Raw genomic sequence first — 18,583 nt, 5'->3', positions numbered from 1 at the left:
CTCCAGAATAAACTACCTCTTTTTCGCTTTGAGGTGAGAGCTGTTTTTAGGTGAATACTATCACTTCTTACCGCATCCATCTTCCCTCAGTTTCTTCTTAAACAATTACTGAGTGCTGTTTTTATATGTGAATCAAGGAGGCTGTAAATCGAGCTTTGTGAAGAGTGGTCGCTCACTTAACATCAACAAAGCCTCACGTTTGGGCCACAGCACCTCAAAAATCAAACACAATGTCAGATCATATTCTTTTATTCCCCTCAAAATACACCAAGAGACCTGCATCTTACATAAAACCCAGAATCTTTACAAAGCCCTGACAGGATCTGCTCAACTTCAAGCCTCCTCTCCTCTCTCCTAATCCTTAGTCCGACTTCCGTGGTCTGTGGCATTTGAATAGTGGCCATGGCTGCTGCTATGCAGTGCCCAGAGGTGGCCGTTTCCGTCTCCTGGGCGACTCTTCTGTATTATCAGCTTGTCGCAGATTAAAGGCTCTGCTGTCGGATTATTGCATAAGCATCTTTACTTCCTAAAATCTCAGATTGATGACAGAAGCACAATTTGAGAACCATTCAAAGTTGCTCCTTTCCTCTCTTTTGATCTTCTTTTATCTTGCTGTTTTTTTTTTTTAATGTCACATACTACTTAGAGCCCACCACACTATTATTTGTGAGCCATTTTGTCTTTTTGTATCAAACTGTAACTAAATATTGTAAGGAGTGTCACTCAGCCGAGGCTCAGTGAAGGAATCTAGGCACTCCTCTGTGTATTCGTACAGTTGGGAACAAAACCTGATTTTAAAGCACCAGATTTGATCAAAAACTTCCTTCCCCCGGAAGTAAACATGTTTGACCAGGCTCACGGACAGGAGCACTTCCGTTCCGTACAGAACATGGCGAAAGCCGGCGAAAAGAGTGTGGCTGGCGGGAAGCAAGGCTTGAAGAGGAAAGCCGTCGCCGAAGAGCCTCAGGAGGCTGCGGTCGCGGACGATGGGACGGCGGAGAGCGGGGCGCAGCCCCGGAAAGCGGCCGCCTTTCCCCCGGGCTTCAGTATCTCGGAGATTAAGAACAAACAGCGGCGACACTTGATGTTCACGCGGTGGAAACAGCAGCAGCGCAAGGTACGCGCGCGGCGGAGGCGCGGGTCACACGGGCACGCGCTCGCACGGGGTTGCACGGGCTTGGCACCCCGCCTTTGCCCGGCCAGCCACGCGTTGGTTAATTTCTCCGTCTAAACTCCAGATCCCAAACTCGGCTGCTTTCAGGAGCTCTCGCTGAAGTGATTAGTACTGTGAAGTGTCTGGTAGCTGCATTTGCTGTCTAGTGCCCTGTGCTCGCTCTGTTCTGGGAGGAAACATAAGCTAAAACATAGACTTGTGAGGCTTGCCCAAGATCATAAGGCTTATTTGTGTCTAAATTGCAGTTTGAAAAAACAAAATTCCTGACTGCTGCATATATAAAAACATGATGTTTTAATTTTTATTTGCTCGTCTTGCCCCATTTCCTTACTGAATCCTTTTGTAAGTGCTAGGCTGGAGTTAATGCAGTGAACTTGTCTCCTGGTTTACTTGTCTCCTGGTTTGGTTTTCAAGTATGAGGGAGAACTGTCCTAGAAGACGTCTTTGAGCTGTGCGGTTGCGTAGGCACTACAAAATTATATGTATGCTCTTCTGTAGTGTGTCAAGCATTTTCTCTAGAAGTCAAGAGATACTGGTGTGTAACAAATAAGTTCCTATTGATCTTAAACGCTTGTATTGGTTATAAAATAGAAGAATAGTTAGTGGTGATTTTATTGGAAACACCCTGAAAACTCTTTATCTTTGGTGCTTTCCAGAAGTAATCGTTATAGCCATGATCTTTAGAATGTAAGCACTAGGGGAAAATACTTGTTATATGTTTAATTTAATTGGAAGCTTTATAGGAAAATTTAAGCTACTGAAAGTTTAAATGTTCAGACTTAATATCGATTTGACAAAGCAAGCTCTCTGTTAAATCCTATTGATTAGACTGCCTGCTTGTGGTTCGGTGATTTAGCTATTAAAGGACGATCTGTCTGGTGGGGGATGGTAGTGTATACCTGTGATCAACACTAAGGAAGTGGAGGCAAGGGGGCTTCTGTTGGAAGCAAGCCTGGACTACCCAAGCAGACTTTTAAAATGTTTTGTGTGCTTACTTTAAAAGATCACAGTAATTCTCAGACTGGTCCTAGAACTAATTTGTGGTTTCAGTATGAGTTTGCGAGTTAACTGCTGGTTTCTCAATATTGTTTGTTTTTATTCCATTAGGAAAAGTTGGCAGCTAAGAAGAAACTTAAAAAAGAGAGAGAGGCTCTTGGTGATAAGGTAACTAAGGTTCTTAGCCATGTAATTTGTCTTATATATGAAGTAGTGTTTCCTAATACTATGTTGCTTTCCTTCTCCTAGAACATTTCAGAGTTGAAAATTAACATAGCAAATCCCTTTCTACTCTTTACCCACCTTAGCAAACTGGTGACAGCCCATGGCCTATTCTCAAAGTGAACCACTCGTGAAACTGCTTAAATACCCCCTGAACTTTACCTTACTTAGTGTGTTGTGCACAGACAGTAGACACAGTGATGCTGTTGTTAGTCAGGAGGCAGAGAAAGCTCTTCCTGGCTTTGGGACCCAGGAACTCCCCACTTCAGGTGTGAGGGTTTAGCTCTTGTGACTTGAAGCTGAAAGAACTGCTCAATACTCCTGCATGGTTGCACAACTAAATTTTTCATTTTTAAAACTTTTACACATATGCTTAGTTTATTAATTTATACTTACAAAGTTTTTTTGTTTTTCGAGACAGGGTTTCTCTGTAACTTTGGAGCCTGTCATGGAATAGCTCTTGTAGACCAGGCTGGCCTCGAACTCACAGAGATCCACCTGCCTCTGCCTCCTGAGGGCTGGGATTAAAGGTGTGCGCCACCACCACCTGGCTATACTTTTAAAATTTTAATGCATGAGAATAAGGATTCCCGAGGGAGACAAAAATGTTCAGACTACACAAGCTAAACATCTTACTTGCACTGTCCAAATAGCATCAGTTCAAATCATATAGAATCATCAATATTAGGCTATTTTGACCTTCAGCGTTCTAAAATACCATGTAATATTAGTATCTCCGAAAGTCCCATAATCTGCTAATTGCAGCAAATCGGTGTGCTAATCAACTTTAACATTATTACTGGCCCTGGGCTGGGGGTGTAGTTTAATAGGCTTTCAATTGGAGTACACAACACCCTTCCTAAAAACACAACAAAATCAGTTGTTGTGTTTGAAAGATGACTTCTTTGAATTATCTTCTAAGATTACATAAGGGTAACTCAGTAAGGTAAAGGCTCTTGCTGTGTAGCGTGGCAAATTGAGGTGGAAGAAGACAACCGCTCCCACAAACTGCACCTCTTAAACACATATATACCCAACGTCCTAAATGATTTGTCAGCTTATATTTCCTTGATATCCCTGCATGGTGTCCATGTATTTTGAAGTACTTTTAGTATTATCTCGTGATTGTGTTTTCCTTGGTGGTTTGTTGATACCATTTCTTGAGCTAAGCGGCATGATAATTCTGCAGTATCGGGTCAAGTGATGTGCGGGGTGTTAGCCATTACCCTGCTGCTGGACGTTTGCTGTATTGATGTCTGTTTCCATCACGAACGGCCACCCCTACAGACCTTTTATTCTTGTCATATGTCCCCAGTCACATTTCCCAGTAGATCTCAGGAAAATAGAAACAGCCCCTGGATTTGTACCTTTGTGATTTTTTTTTTTTCCATTCTGTTAATTTCCTTTTTACTGTTAGATATTTTTCTTAGAGAGGGATTGTGATTTCTGCTACTTGTGCCTATTTTAAGTTGCTTGATTCTGTATCTACTGTGCCTATGTCTCTTCGGATTATATAAAGGTAGCATTATTGCTCCATTTTCTTTCAAGGATTTATGGAACTGTAGTTGTGGTTTGAAATGAGGAACAGATTGTTTGGAGGTTACTTGAAGACTTTGTTTCCCAACTGTAATGTGAAGTAGTTCATAAAATGCTTCTAAACCTCGGCGTTTTCCATCTTCCTTAGGCTCCACCGAAGGCTATTCCCAAGACCATTGACAACCAACGAGTGTACGATGAAACCACAGTAGACCCCAATGACGAAGAGGTAACGTCAGACATCTGAATGCTCGCCCTTGGTGTGTGGGTGGATGTAAGAGCAGGCTACCCCCTTCTTCCCTGCCTCCTTGTTCCTTACCCCTCTCTTTGATATTTGGCTCTCCCAGAACATTTGGGATGGCAGCACATCATGCCAGCACGGGGCCCTCATTCATCACTTCACTGAGATCTTTCTTAAATACTAAAAATATATTTCAGTAAGTTTTGTGATCTTTTCTGTACTGGTTTTGTTTGTAAGTCTTGTTAGAGCTGCTCCTGTCCTGTGTTTTCTTAGGACACATGCATCTCTAACTCTTGCTCTGTTTGCTGGTTTGTGAAAAGCCAGTTCCTCTCACCGTAGCATACCTAAACTGGCTACTAATAATTTATCTAATAATTATTACAATTATTCATTGTAAATTTTTGATAGTTATTTATCCGATGATAGATTTATCTCTTTATTTATCCTACCTTTGTGCTGACTGGAACTTCTGATACATTGTTGAGTAAACAGAAGGCAGTGATGGTGTCCTTGTCTTGTTCCTGATTTGAAAGAATACTACCGATTCAGCCTCCTTGGTGTTTACGTCATTGGTGTAGGTTTTTTGTATGCTTTAAAGAAATCCCATGTATGCTTTGTTTTGTCATGAATGAGTATAGAGTTCTTCCTCTGAAAATATTGAGATAAGATACTCTGTATTTCTTCCCCATGTTACCATTATGCATCCATGGGTTTTCTGATGTTAAAAATTAGTGTCTTGTATTCTTGGGATAGCCCATCCTGGTATCATGCTGTCTTTTTATTTTACAGTTTTGGGTTGTTGTTACTTGCTTAGAATTGATATCTTTATTTGAGCTCATGCATTAAACTATGGTAATGTGTCATTAACTCTCCTAGTACTCACTTTTTTAAAAATTAAAACTTCACTGTAAATATTTTGTAGATTAAAAATCATCACCCAGCCAGAAGAGCTAGACCCATAGTCTGTATTCTAAGAAAACCCATAGTTTAGTGTAACATTCTCTTTTCATTAGGTTTTGTCAGACAGCTTCTTTGTGTTCTTTTCAGTGAAGTAGTTTAATTTCTTTAATTTTTCTCTACTGAATTTTGTGTTTCATTTCTGTCTCCCTTGTTTCCTCCTCCTTTCACTGAGCTTCATCTATTTTTATTTTATCAATTTGCTCTTTGTTTACTATGAACAACAGAACTCCTTTGAGTATCACCTGTGTAAATCCTACAAGTTTTAAAATGTGCTACTTTCACTATTACTTACATCAAAGTTTCTTTTTTTTTTTTTTTTTTTTTTTTTGGTTTTTCGAGACAGGGTTTCTCTGTGGTTTTGGAGCCTGTCCTGGAACTAGCTCTTGTAGACCAGGCTGGTCTCGAACTCACAGAGATCCGCCTGCCTCTGCCTCCCAAGTGCTGGGATTAAAGGCGTGCGCCACCACCGCCCCGCCAAAGTTTCTTTTTTAGTGGAATAATTGTTCATTGCTCACAATTTGTTAGGGTTTTTTTTTTTTTTTTTGGGTTAAATTTAATTGGCATGTTTATTTATGAGTTTATAATTTAGTGCATATATACCATTCCTGATGATTAAATTGTAATACATTTATGTCTCAATATCATTTCTGTGTTGTGAGAACTTTCAAACGTCTCCAGTTTTTTTTTGTTTTGTTTTTAAGACAGGGCTCTCTGTGTAGCCCTGGCTGTCCAGAAACTAACTAACAGTTCAAGGTTGGCCTTGAACTCACAGAGATCTGCCTGCCTCTCCTGAGTGCTGGGAATATATGATAAATGGCTTTAGACTCTAATGATCTTACTCTGCTCTATTTATATTTCACAGAATTAATTTCTCCTTTCTTTAGGATTCATCCTCCGTGTCTGGCAGGTGTCATTCGCCACCAGGTCTTATTTCATCAGTTTCCCTAGTCTTCCGTTCTTGTGTTGTCTCAGGCTGTATTTGTTGCCTCTCCCACCCCTGAGCTTCCTAAGGAGGATGGATGGCTAGTTTTAGACTTCTAATACAGTGTTTGAAGCTCTGGTTTCCCATGGTTGCTTTAACATGGTCCATACACTTTGACAGCTTGTTGCTTTTGTTCTTTATTTAAGAGGTTTGTTTTCTTTTGTGTGGTGGGATCAGAGACGCTGGGGATGAAACCTTGTGCACGCTAGGCAGCCACACTCTCCAGCCCAAGAGATTTTCTAATTTCCCTTTTAACTGACTTCAGCTCATTGATTATTGTGTATGTTAATTTATAGGAATTTGAAATCTTCTAGATTTCCTTCTCGTGGGTGATTTCTGTTAATTCTATCTTGCTTGCTTAACAGACTTCCTTTCAGTTAGAGGCTTTAAGTCCTGGCCTGTGGTCTGTTCTGAGGAATGTTGTGTTGCCCTTGGAAATCGTGGGTTTCCTATTGTTTTAGGAGGGATTATTGTGTTGGTTGATAGGCTGCTCCTATCTTACACTCTGTGTGTGAATTTACTTGTCCCTGGGAAAAGAAGATGGATACTCCACCTCTCAGCTGCTTCTCCATGAGTTTCAGTTCTTCTGTTAGGGACCTGCGTTTACAGCTATATTGCTGTGTGTAATTACTTGTGTGCATGGTAATTACGTTCTTATGGAGCAGCGCTTCTTAGTGTCTGTTTTGTGTATGGAGCCAGGTAAACTCTCTCCTGGGGACTCTCCGCAGTATGCTTTTCCATGTTTTGCTTTGAAGTTATCCTTGGACTTGAATTTAATATGTATCACGTTTCAAGCAAGAGCATATATGGTTAGATATTGCTTCTTTGGTCAGCCTGAAATTAGTACTTAATGTCAGTTATAAACATAGCTAGACTTTTACATCATCTACCCCCCACCCCCCGCCTGTATTGTCTCAGTTCTTCCTTGGTTATTTTCTTTGATGTTGATTTTTGAGTGTGCTGTTTTAATTGTTTTGGTAGTTGCCCTTAGACTTGAAACATACATGAGCTCTAAGAGCTTATTCTTGGTACTGGAGGGAAACAAACAAAAGGCACCATGCATCTTTAATCATCCAGGTCTGGTGTGAATCTGCATAATCCAGCTAACCCATGGAGAGGTGCTGTTGGCCAGGTGCCGCATGTTGTCTGTGTCCCAGCTGGAGTCAGAGTTACTACATGAATTCGCCCGTAGCTTTACAAAGGAATGCACACACAGCCTTACCATGTTAGCACCTGTTTCCTAGGCCCTCTAGGTCTGCCTTCCCATCTAGTATAGCTCCTTTCAGTTTAAGGGCTTCTTTCCCTTTTGTCCTCGTGGCAGATTTACTAGCTGCTGATTACCCCCGTTGTTTACTGGAGACATTTTGCACTTTGAACATACTCTGCAGCACCGTGCTGATCCTCATGTCTCATCGCTCCAAGTGTCCTCTGATTTTAACAGCTTGGCTCTAATGTGCTCATTATTGTTGCTGTTTATAGCCCGCTTGGAATTTGCTGAGCTTCTTGAATAAGTGTTAGTATTTTCATCAAGTTTGTCTTTTTAGCCATGATTTCTTCAAATACTTTTTCTGCCGTTCTCTTCTGCCTGTCACAAGGCTCCCTTTACACAGACTGTTGGGTGTTTGACATGTGCTGTAATTTCCCCAGTTTCACATTTCCAGGACGGTTTTCTCCGTTCTCCATACTGGGCCAGGTCGGTATCTGTTCGTGGCTTTTCAGTCCACTGATTCTTCTGTGTCCATGTTTTCTTTAAATCGTAGAACACATTACTCAGAGCTGCTTTGCCATTTGGCAAATTTCACATGTCAGCCCACTCAGTTATCTGCTAATTATCTCCCCTAATTTATCACACTTTCTTTTCTACCGAGTTTTGGCTGAAAGTTATTTTTACATAACATAGTATTGTAGTTTTGACTGAATGTTACTTAGTTTATTTTGGCTTTTAGTTAGTTAATTAGTTAGTTGACAGGATCTTCCTATGTAGTCCAGGCTACCCTGGGACTCCCTGTGTAGCCTAGCCTGGCCTGACTCCAAGCTGGTAGCAGTCCTGCTCAGCCTCCCTGGGATTACAGGAATGAGCTACTGTGTTCAGCTCTGGTTTATCCTTTAAGGACTGTTTTGTTGTTTCTGTAACTTGCTTGGACTTTAAAGTGTGAAATCATTCTCTTCCCGGCAGTAGCAGGATGACTGCTCAATTCTTGTTGTTTTATCTGTAACCTGCCTCGCTACTTACTGACGGCCCCTGTTTTTATTACATACCTTATGTCAGTCGGAGACTAGGCAAGCCCAGTTGAACCCCTGGAGCTCCTCAGACCTGCCCCTCTCTCTGTCTGGGCTGTGCACGTGTGGAGGAACGCCTTACGCGCTCCACCCATCTTCGTCTCCCTGCCTTCCACATTCAGTGCTTCTCAGATCTCCCTCAGTGTGTGTGAGATCAGAGCCACCTTGGGTTTGTGGTGACAGCATCTTAAGTACACCTACAACTCCTACTTCAGAGCATCACCTTTAAGTTTCTAGCTCTCCGTACTTACCTTCAGTTAGGTCTGCAACCCTGGTTTGACAAAGCTTCGTGTTTTCACATTTCCCCCATGATTCTTGTCTTCTACTCCATGCTGCTACCCCAGTCCTGGAAGCTGGTATTGCTGTTTTCGTCCACCAGCATGAACAGGACTAGCATTAGTCAGGCCTGGTATTCTTGTCCATGTCTGTAGCCACTGTGCAATACACACATCTTAGTTTGTGCCCTGGAAGCATTTTTGATAGCTACCCAGTTTATACTCGAATTGTGCGGATGTGAGTCAGCCACTTCATGTCACTATTGATGTCACCTCCTCCTGCACCTGTCAGCTAACAGTCGGTGAAGCAACATTTTAAAATCCAGGCTCAGTGAACTGTCTGATACAAAATAATCTGTCCTCTGTTTTCAGGTGGCTTATGATGAAGCTACAGATGAATTTGCTTCCTACTTCAACAGGCAGACATCTCCTAAGATTCTCATCACGACATCGGATAGACCTCATGGGGTAAACACATTGATTAGTGTAGTCCATGAGTTCTTATGTCATATGTAAAATGCTCTATTCAGAAAAGTGAAATGGTTAATTGCCTTTGATAATGACAGTGAATAAGTAAAGGGAGACAGCTGATGATATGATGTAGGTTACTGAGCACAGTTCTTCAGGGTAGTTTTATAACCATGACAACTCTTAGCATCATGCCTGAATAACTCCTTGTTATGAAGTGCTGTCATTATGGGATGTTTAGCAACATCCCCAGCCTCTGTCCATTACAAGCCAGCAGTATCTACCCCCTGCGCCAGTCCTAGCCACAAAATGTCTGCAGACGTTGCCATGTCTCTGTCTCCATGAAGGAGCTGTGCTCCTTGTTGGAAACCTGGCTTTGGGGTAAATGGCCTTTGACACAGGAGACATTGCTCCGCCTTCATGCTTCCTCTGTCTGTTCACTTCTGGTAATGCTATCTTTGAATCATCATCGGTCCTGTCCTTATTAGTACATCCTTTTTCCTTCTTACTCTGAGTAATGTCTCTTATCTTCTCACAGAGAACAGTACGACTCTGCGAGCAGCTCTCGACAGTTATACCAGATTCACACGTGTATTACAGAAGAGGACTGGCTCTGAAAAAAATTATTCCACAGTGCATTGCAAGAGATTTCACAGACCTGATCGTTATTAATGAAGATCGTAAAACACCGAGTATCCTTTGGGTTTGTTTGTAAGGGAATTTTTCTGGCCCTTTTCTCGCCTATTTTTAAACATATTTGAAGGACTAGGGAAAGGATTCCTATCATTTTAGAATGGACATTTTTTCCATAGCATTGCATCTGTCCAAAGTCCAGGCAAGAGCAGTTTCTTGCACAAATGCCATTGAAGGCAAATTTGATAACAAGTTTCTTTAATGTTCATCAACCTTTTTGAAGTATTGGTGCTGCCAAGAAGTAGACATGTCTCACTGTCAAGAAAAGTCTAAGTTTTTAAAACATTTTAAATGCCGTATTTTGTAGGTCGTTGAAGTTTTGGATTATCTATTTAACTGAAATATATCTCTGTATATCTAAAAAACCTAACTAACATGCCAAGTTTGACTATTAATTTGTATTTTTTAATTATGCATTGCATTTTTAAATGAGAAAAAAGAGCAGAAATACATATACAGAGTATAACAAATCAGCCTTAAATTTGTATCAGTAGACCAAGATCTATACCAATGCAAAGTGTTTATATCATATTTCTTTTGAAATGAAAACAAACATTTATAAACAATCATTTTGGGAATTTGGGAGTAGTTTTTAACTGCTTCCTGCTGTTTGTTGGGTGAAGTATTCTTAGGGTTCATGGAGACCTTTCGGTGGGGATAGGGAGGATGTTTCATTAAACCACATTAGCTTGGAAGGAATCCACAGGTTCTCATCTTATGTGGAAATAAAAACAGAACCACTTTTCCAAAGTAACATATCTTTAGACTCCGATTTTGAAGTTAAGATACCTTTTTGTTGGTTTAACTTAGCAGTCCCCAGAACTAAATGTTTCTCTGCAGTCAGAAAATTTAAAGAAAACACAATGCTATACATAATCCAGACTCTCTATGTATATTTTATCTTTATGTGCCTTGTTTATTTTATTCCTCTAATCTGTGACTGTCTGTACTCTTTTTTCTTCTTTCTTTTTTTTTATTTTTATTCTTTTTTAATTAAAATTTCCACCTGCTCCCCATTTCCCATTTCCCTCCCCTCCTCCCAAATATTGCCCCCTCCCCCCACTTCCCTCCCCCTATCCCCACTCCTCTTCTCCTCCCCCCACTCCAATCCCCCTCCCTCTCGATACTGAAGAGCAGTCCAAATTCCCTGCCCTGCGGGAAGACCAAGGTCCTTCTATCTATGTCCAGAAAGGTGGGCGTCCAAACAGGCTAAGCTCCCACAAAGCCAGTTCATGTATTATGATCGAAACCTAGTGCCATTGTCCTTGGCTTCTCATCAGCCTTCATTGACCGCCATGCTCAGAGAGTCCGGAATCAACCCATGCTTATTTGTCTGTACTCTTTTATATTACTTTTACTGTCTCTTTAAAGACTTTTTTTATTTTTTTAAACTATTTTTTTAATATCTGTTTATACTCTTTCTCCCAAGCTTTTTTAAACATACTATGACCCGTTTAAAGGTTTGTTTCTGTCTGAATCTGTCTTTATTGTGTATTTGTAATCATATTCTGACCAGGAGTGCATTTTTTTTTTAATGTTAAGTGTGCGTGGCTAGGATCAGCTCCACCTGCTGCCTGCTGACTCTGCTCTGTAAAGCATGGTGGAGGTTTCACCACCTCCGCAACCGTGCTCACCACCCCAGCTCCAGGGGAGCAGAGGGTCTAGGTTGCCATTAAGCAACTTGTAGCACTTTGCTCACAAACCCTAAGTGCTCTGTAGCCCGACCTCCTGAAAGATCCAGAGCCACTCATTCTGCCAGTACCAACCAGGAAGCCAGTCTTTAAAGGATCCGCACCTCTGCTTGTGGCTCACAACAGAGTCTATTTGGGAAAAAAAAAAATGCAACTATCAAGAAGCTATGCTTGCCCCCCTTTTTTGTGAGTCTAGAAGCCCTCTTTTTTTTTTTTTTTTTTAAGCTTTTTTAGTCTTATGTGGATCCATGCCCCACATTGTTCACCATTTTGTAAAAGGAGATTGTGTGTTGGTTTTCTGTCTGCCCAGGTCCAAATAATCAAACAGAAACTATATTAATTATAGCACTGTTTGGCCAACGGTATAGGTGTATTTTTACGTGGCTCTTATATCTTAAATTGCCATGAGGCTGTGACCTACTAGAAAGGTTTCAGCTGCTTCTGTCTCCTTCAGTAGCTACACGTTGTCTCTTTGACTCTGCCTACTCTCTATAGATCCTTGTTCGGATTTCCTGCCTGGCTTTACTCTCCTAATCCATTGACTAAACAGCTTCTTTATTAACCATTGGTAATAAAACATATTCACAGCATATAGAGAGGAATCCCACACACATAACAGCAGTCAGCCTGCCATAGTGAATTCCAGCAAAAAGTCCTGTTAACTAACAGCACTGTTCCAGCAACATGAGGGGAGGGGGACTTAACGGGGAACACTTGAGCCAGGTCTGATGAATGAGGCTGGGCAGTCAGTGGGAAAGGAGGCGGCATGAGAGCTCTGGCCCGGCTGACACCATGTGTTGGTGTAACTTCATCCTAGGTTGTAGGAAGCGTGTTGTTGTGAGGTAGGGTGGAGCATGCCATGTGCTTGGCGGTGGTGTGGGTATCAGCAACAGTGAAGCGTTCCCTGTGTCTCACATCTGTCGTACTGTCTTCTGACCCCAAGGTGTTTCTGTTGACGAAAGGATGTAAAATATATCTAGATTTCTTTTTGTACTTGCTATTATTTCTTGAATAGTACCTATAATTTCAGTATTTAGATGACCAATTGGGTGAGTCAGATTAGTAAAGAATTTATAAAAATAGCAATTGGACTTTCCATTCTGCCAAAAGACAGCACATTCTTTTTTTATACCAGTGAACACTCACTGTTCTAATACAGTGTATTTTTTAAATCCATTTTTCACAGCTTTCATCATTTTTATATAACTTAAGTGTATTATTTTGTTCGCCTGTATTAGTTTTTCAGAAACCAAAATAGACAAAAAACTAGTTCTTTAACGTGGCATTTGTTGACTAGATTATTATTTGGTTTGACTATATAATTATAATTTTTATGCATAATTATTAAAGAAAAGAACAATTTTTAAAGTGATTGCTGCCTTTAAATAAAATGGCAAGGTCTGTTTTGGTTGTAGCAGTTAAGTTGTAATCTTTTAAAGCTGCTAAAACAAGCATTCATCAATTTAATGTTTTCTCTTTAATATTTCATATAGGTACACAGATGACAGCATTTCTAGCTTTTGGAAAGCCTGCATTGTTTTGACAAAATAAGTCTTTTTATCTGAAACATTCTTTTTTTTTTTTTGCCATTTAACCACCTTATGGGACGCGATTTCAGCCCCTTTTCTTCATTAATGAAACAGGCCACAGTGACTGTTTTCCATTATTTATGTTAGTTTAACAATACAACTTACGTGTACCCAACAAACAAAACCACTTTATTTGGGAACCTATGAAACAGGAATCTTTGCTTTTGACACAATCCACAATTTAATAGGATTGTTCTAGATAAAACTTTACAAAAGTTGAAGAAAATTGTTTTATATCTACTGGTCTCCTTACTTTTCATGGTTTCGTGAATGTCCAAGCAGCAAGAAAGTACTTGGCTGTACTTCATGAAGTTGAACCTGGAGTGAATCTTTAAATAGAAGAACTCAATATTTGCCATTAGCCTGTTTAAAAGTAAACAAAAACCAGTTCTAATACACTGGGGTTAAGGGAAAGGCATTTTCCTGACTCCTAACTGCCATTTTAAGTGAGGAGCACTATGGTAAGTTAATTCTAACTGTAAGGATTTGCAGCAGTCCTTAATGGAGAAGCGAAATACTACACGTGTTTGAAATAACTGGGGCAAAAATAGCTTCTTTACATGTCGTAGATAAGATTGTGTGAGGAACCACTTGGGAAAACTGGACACAAAAGATGAAGTTTGTACCTGCATTTCTGTCAGGCTAATGCCTTCATTCTGAACCCGAGTCAGTGATGACAGATGGCAGGAAGCTCGTACTGCTGTTGAGACTGTGATGTGCAGCTTCCAGTTGTCATTAGAGAGTGTGGGGCAGGTGAAATGACCCACCTAAATCCTATGTGGCTTACTACTTAGAGACCCTAGGGCCAAATCCAAATTTGATTATCAGCTATGTCAGAAAATGTAGTTGGAGTAGAGAGCACCAACTGTTACTTTAATGACCCAGGTGGGAATCTCAAGTCAGGAGAGGTGATGGTAGAGGGGAACGTTAGTGAGCAGCGGGGCGGCTGCGCGGAGGCCGAGGAGAACTAATGGTGGCAGTGGGGACAGAATTGTTCTGTAAATCTCATATTGTGTGCACATAGGTGTGCAATGGTTTTGGTTAGGGCATAGTCTTAGTTTTCTACTGCTGTGACAAACCACCATGACCAAAGCAACTTCTAAACGAAAGCATTTAATTAGGGGATGGCTCTCGGCTTCCGAGGGTGAGTCCACGCCCATCGTGGCAGGGAGCATGGCAGCAGGCAGGCATGGTGCTGGAGAAGGAGCTGAGAACTTACATCCTATCTACAAGTTGGAGAGGGAGAAAGAAGAGAGAGACAGAGCAGACAGAGCCTGGAGAGGGTTTTTGAAGTCTCAAAGCTCACCCCAATGACAAACCTCCAAGGCCACACCTCTAACCCCTTGCTAAAGTCCTCGAACAATTCACATATATGAGCCAGTGGGGACTGTTTTCATTCAGACCCCACATTCTAAGGTTGCTTGAAGGCAATAGAAAAGTAAGATGACATATCTAAGGATGAAGTTTTTTTTCCCCAAGATTTATTTATTATGTATGCCATGTATACCTGCAGGCCAGAAGAGGGCACCAGATCTCATTACAGATGGTTGTACCATGTGTGTGCTGGGAACTGAACTCAGGTCCTCTGGAAGAATAGTCAGTGCTCTAACTGCTTAGCCATCTCTCCAGCCTGGTTAATGCTTTAAAAAAAAAATGGGTGTAATATAGCTTCTCCTGGCTGCCTTTAGTCCAGCCATTCTCAACCTGTGTTTCATGACCCCTTTGGTAGGGGGTGAATGACCCTTTCACAGGGTCGCCTAAGACCATCAGAAAACTCAGATATTTACATTATGACTCATAAAAATAGCAAAATTACAGTTATGAGGTAACAAATAATTTTCTGGTTGGGGCCACCACAACACAAAGAATCGTATTAAAGGGTCGCATCATTAGGAAAGCTGAGAACCATTGCTTTACTCAGTAAAGACAGCAGCCGAAGGGTTCAAATTCCAGGCTGCAGTAAACTATCTCCATCCCTGTTAAGTACTTTTTTTTTTTTTTTTTTTTTTTTTTTTTTTTTTTTTTTTTTTTTGGCTTTTCGAGACAGGGTTTCTCTGTGGTTTTGGAGCCTTTCCTGGAACTAACTCTTGTAGACCAGGCTGGCCTCGAACTCACAGAGATCCGCCTGCCTCTGCCTCCCAAGTGCTGGGATTAAAGGCGTGCGCCACCACCGCCCGGCCCTGTTAAGTACTTTTTAATTTTGAAATTGGGTTAAAGTTGTCCAGGCACAGGCCTTGAAACTTTATCCCTCTTGCTGGACTGCTGGCCTGGGCCGTCAATCCTAGTTTTTTACTTTTTGATGCCCCCGTCACCCTTAAACTAAAAGCTGTTATTAACTGAACACTCTTATCAACCACTGCTTTTAGTTTTGTCTGCTTGTTCCTAACTTATTCATTGTTAGAGTACCTTTGTGCTACAAAACCTTAAATGCTAGTCCCTTACTGCAGCTGGGACTCTGGTGCTTTTGGCTGCTGTACTTGCTGATAGGTAGGTCTCATATTTAATATGTAGTTTACAGTATCTAGCATTCTGTTCATGCTAGACTATAACTGGATTATAAAGGTTGATTTTAATTTCTCATTAACCCCAAAAGATTTTTTTTTAAAAAAAAATCAGTTTTGCCAGGGGGTGGTGATGCATGCCTTTAATCCCAGCACTTGGGAGGCAGAGATAGGCAGCCCTCTGTGAGTTCGAGGCCTGTGTGGTCTACAGAGTGAGTTCCAGGACAGGCTCCACAGCTACAGAGAAACCCTGTCTCAAAAAACAAAAAAAAAAACAAAATAAAAAATAAAAAAAAGAAATAGCAGTTTTGATTTTGATTGAATTTGCATTGCTGAGATGATATTCTTACCATGTCCTCATCTTACAAACAGGACAATAGAGTGGAGGTGAACTGACATACCAGTAGCATTGAATCCCAACTTTTTCCTTCTTGAGTAGTGGTCATTGGAGATTTTTGTTGTTGTATTCTTTGACTTTGAAAGCCCTTGGTACCCTATTGAGAATGATAGCATTTAATTGTAAAAATAAAAGACTCTTCTAGATTAGTATTTTTTTTGTAAGATTTAATGTGGTTTGACTTTGGTTTGGTAGGAAAAATTCAGTTAACCCAGAAGAACAAATACATCCATCTACTAATTTCTAGGCACCCTCAAACATACGGAAGACAACTTATTTATGCAATCTAGGGCTCATATAGTCTGGTGTGTTTCTTAACCTTTATAAACAGATGGCCTTATTTTGAGTCACTTGCCAAATGGTCCAACTGCTCATTTTAAAATGAGTAGTGTTCGTCTTCGTAAAGAAATTAAGGTGAGTTTTATGTATTCCTTGACCAATATTGGTCTCAGGTTATCAGTAGATTATTAAAGATTTAATTGATGTTAATTGTTTGACCTTTGGATGACAGCAGGTTGTTGTGAGGCCATAAACAGTTCTGACAGTAGCAGTGTCCTCTTGCTATGAGTGTTGATTTTCTAAGGGTTAACATTAGGCTGTGTTCAGTGCATATTAGCACATTAAATATATCTTTGCGGGTTTGATAAGCGATCTCTTACATTTCTGTCATTTTAAGAATTTTTAAAGTCAGGATTGGTGGCTCCTGCAGTAATCCCAAGTCATGGGATTACTCTGACCAAGGAAGAAGGGCTAGGGTTTTAGCTAAGGTTCAGTGCCAGACCAGTCTGAGCCGGAGTGAGACCCTTGGTCAAAACCAATAATTGTCTAAATTCTAGACCCAAAAATTATAACGTATAATTCTTCTCGTTATCTTTACTGAACATTGTATTTTTTTTTTCCAGAGGCGAGGCAAAGACCCCACAAAACATGTTCCCGAGATAATTCTGAATAACTTTACAACACGGTTAGGCCATTCTATTGGACGCATGTTTGCTTCTCTCTTTCCTCATAATCCTCAATTTATTGGAAGGCAGGTTGCCACCTTCCACAATCAGCGGGATTACATCTTCTTCAGGTTTCACAGGTAAGGGCAAACACTAACTTAGACCTTTTTGTCTGTATGAACCTGTTCTGATGTAACAAGTCCTGTAAGCTTTGCCATAGAAAATGAATTTGAATGATCCCAACTGTTCAACTTTTGTCTCTGAAGATATATATTCAAGAGTGAAAAGAAAGTGGGAATTCAGGAACTTGGACCACGTTTCACCTTAAAATTACGCTCTCTTCAGAAAGGAACCTTTGATTCGAAGTATGGCGAATATGAGTGGATCCATAAGGTATGTGGTCGTTGTTCTAGAACCCATTTTAACTATGTAGTTACATGTTAAGGTGTGTAACAGAATTTCTTCCCCATGACCTAGAAAGAAGCGATCTGATGTGGTATCATGGCCTGTAACCTGGATTTGCTTAAATAGCCCACAGAACAATGGTCTTTAAACAGGACCAACATCAACCTAGGAAGGGGAAAATCTCAGGCCCAGACCTACTGCACCAGGATGGCTTCCTGGGGCGTAGGCCCAGCAGGCTCTGAAGGCTGGCACAGTGGCTCTGCTTCGCTGTTTGAGAACTACCACGTTTGGGCTCAAGAGCACTGGAAAGCACCTTAAGAGTTGAAATGTCTATAAAGCATTTCCTGCCTAGTTAGCAGCAGTACAGCCTTCCCATTTTTACTTTAAAACTACATGCAGGCATGGAACAGAAATTTTCAGCTCATTTAAATCCAACCTTACAACTGTTAGGGTCTCAGATATACCTATATATAGTGTTTTTAGCAGTGTTACTCATAAAGATCTATGAAAGCCAGCTGATTTGTTTTTCATCGTCTTCTCTAATTTTCAGCCACGGGAAATGGATACAAGTAGAAGAAAATTCCATTTATAACGTACTAAGGGAGTAGTAGTGGATTTTGCTGGACAGACCTGTCTTGAAAATCTTGGTAAATTATTTAACAAAACACCCTTTTCAAAATGGAATTTATTGATTTTATAAATCTTACATTTGAACAAATGACCAGGTGCCATGAATTTCCACTGTTGAAAAATAAATGTAATTTTGGTGAAAGTCCTAAAACTTGTCATTTCAGATTAGCTGTGAATAATTCTGTTGGAATGAAGAGTCAAACTTTCTAATATGCACTCCCAAAGGATTTACAGGCTAGAAGTATTGTTGGTAGATAGTGTGTAGCCCTGATTTAATACACCAGTCCTGGAGGCCAGATTCGCAGGACTTGGCACCAAGACACAGGTCACTGGAGTTAAATCTTTCAGTTCCTGTTTTCTTGCTCCTTTTAACCTAATCACCGTCTACTATCCTGCTTCATTCAGATACTGTCTCGATTTCTCAAGTTTTGTTATTGTTGGTTTTGTTTTTGGAGACAGGGTTTCACTGTGCAACTGTGGCTGCCCTGGAACTTCCCAAGTGCTGGGATGAAAGGCATGCTACACCACTGCCTGGCTCAAGTTCTTGATTTTTCTAATGGGACTGTTATTTCCAAACTAAAGCAACTACCTTTCTGGTT

General features: G+C 40.7%; 1 protein-coding gene across 1 annotated transcript; it reads left to right on the top strand.

The window, feature by feature from the left end:
• Positions 1 to 885: 885 nt before the first annotated feature.
• On the top strand, positions 886 to 18,406 carry Rpf1 (ribosome production factor 1 homolog). Its single transcript, XM_057793157.1, has 9 exons — positions 886 to 1,117; positions 2,282 to 2,338; positions 4,077 to 4,157; positions 9,039 to 9,134; positions 9,673 to 9,826; positions 16,337 to 16,419; positions 16,908 to 17,089; positions 17,216 to 17,342; positions 17,905 to 18,406. Exons 1-9 carry the CDS (start codon positions 890 to 892, stop codon positions 17,944 to 17,946), a joined length of 1,050 nt encoding a protein of 349 aa, XP_057649140.1. The 5' UTR covers positions 886 to 889; the 3' UTR covers positions 17,947 to 18,406.
• Positions 18,407 to 18,583: the final 177 nt, after the last annotated feature.

The sequence above is a fragment of the Chionomys nivalis genome, chromosome 18 (genome assembly GCF_950005125.1).
Source record: "Chionomys nivalis chromosome 18, mChiNiv1.1, whole genome shotgun sequence".
Lineage (NCBI taxonomy): Eukaryota > Metazoa > Chordata > Mammalia > Rodentia > Cricetidae > Chionomys > Chionomys nivalis.
The sequence above is the reverse complement of the archived record's forward strand: the minus strand, read 5'-3'. Positions and strand labels throughout refer to the sequence as shown.

Coding starts and splice junctions, on each gene's coding strand:
- Rpf1 (XM_057793157.1), top strand. CDS start 890: ATGGCGAAAGCCGGCGAAAAGAGTGTGGCTGGCGGGAAGCAAGGCTTG. Junction 9,135..9,672: donor CATCGGATAGACCTCATGGG/GTAAACACATTG, acceptor ATCTTCTCACAG/AGAACAGTACGACTCTGCGA. Junction 9,827..16,336: donor TGAAGATCGTAAAACACCGA/GTATCCTTTGGG, acceptor CTTTATAAACAG/ATGGCCTTATTTTGAGTCAC.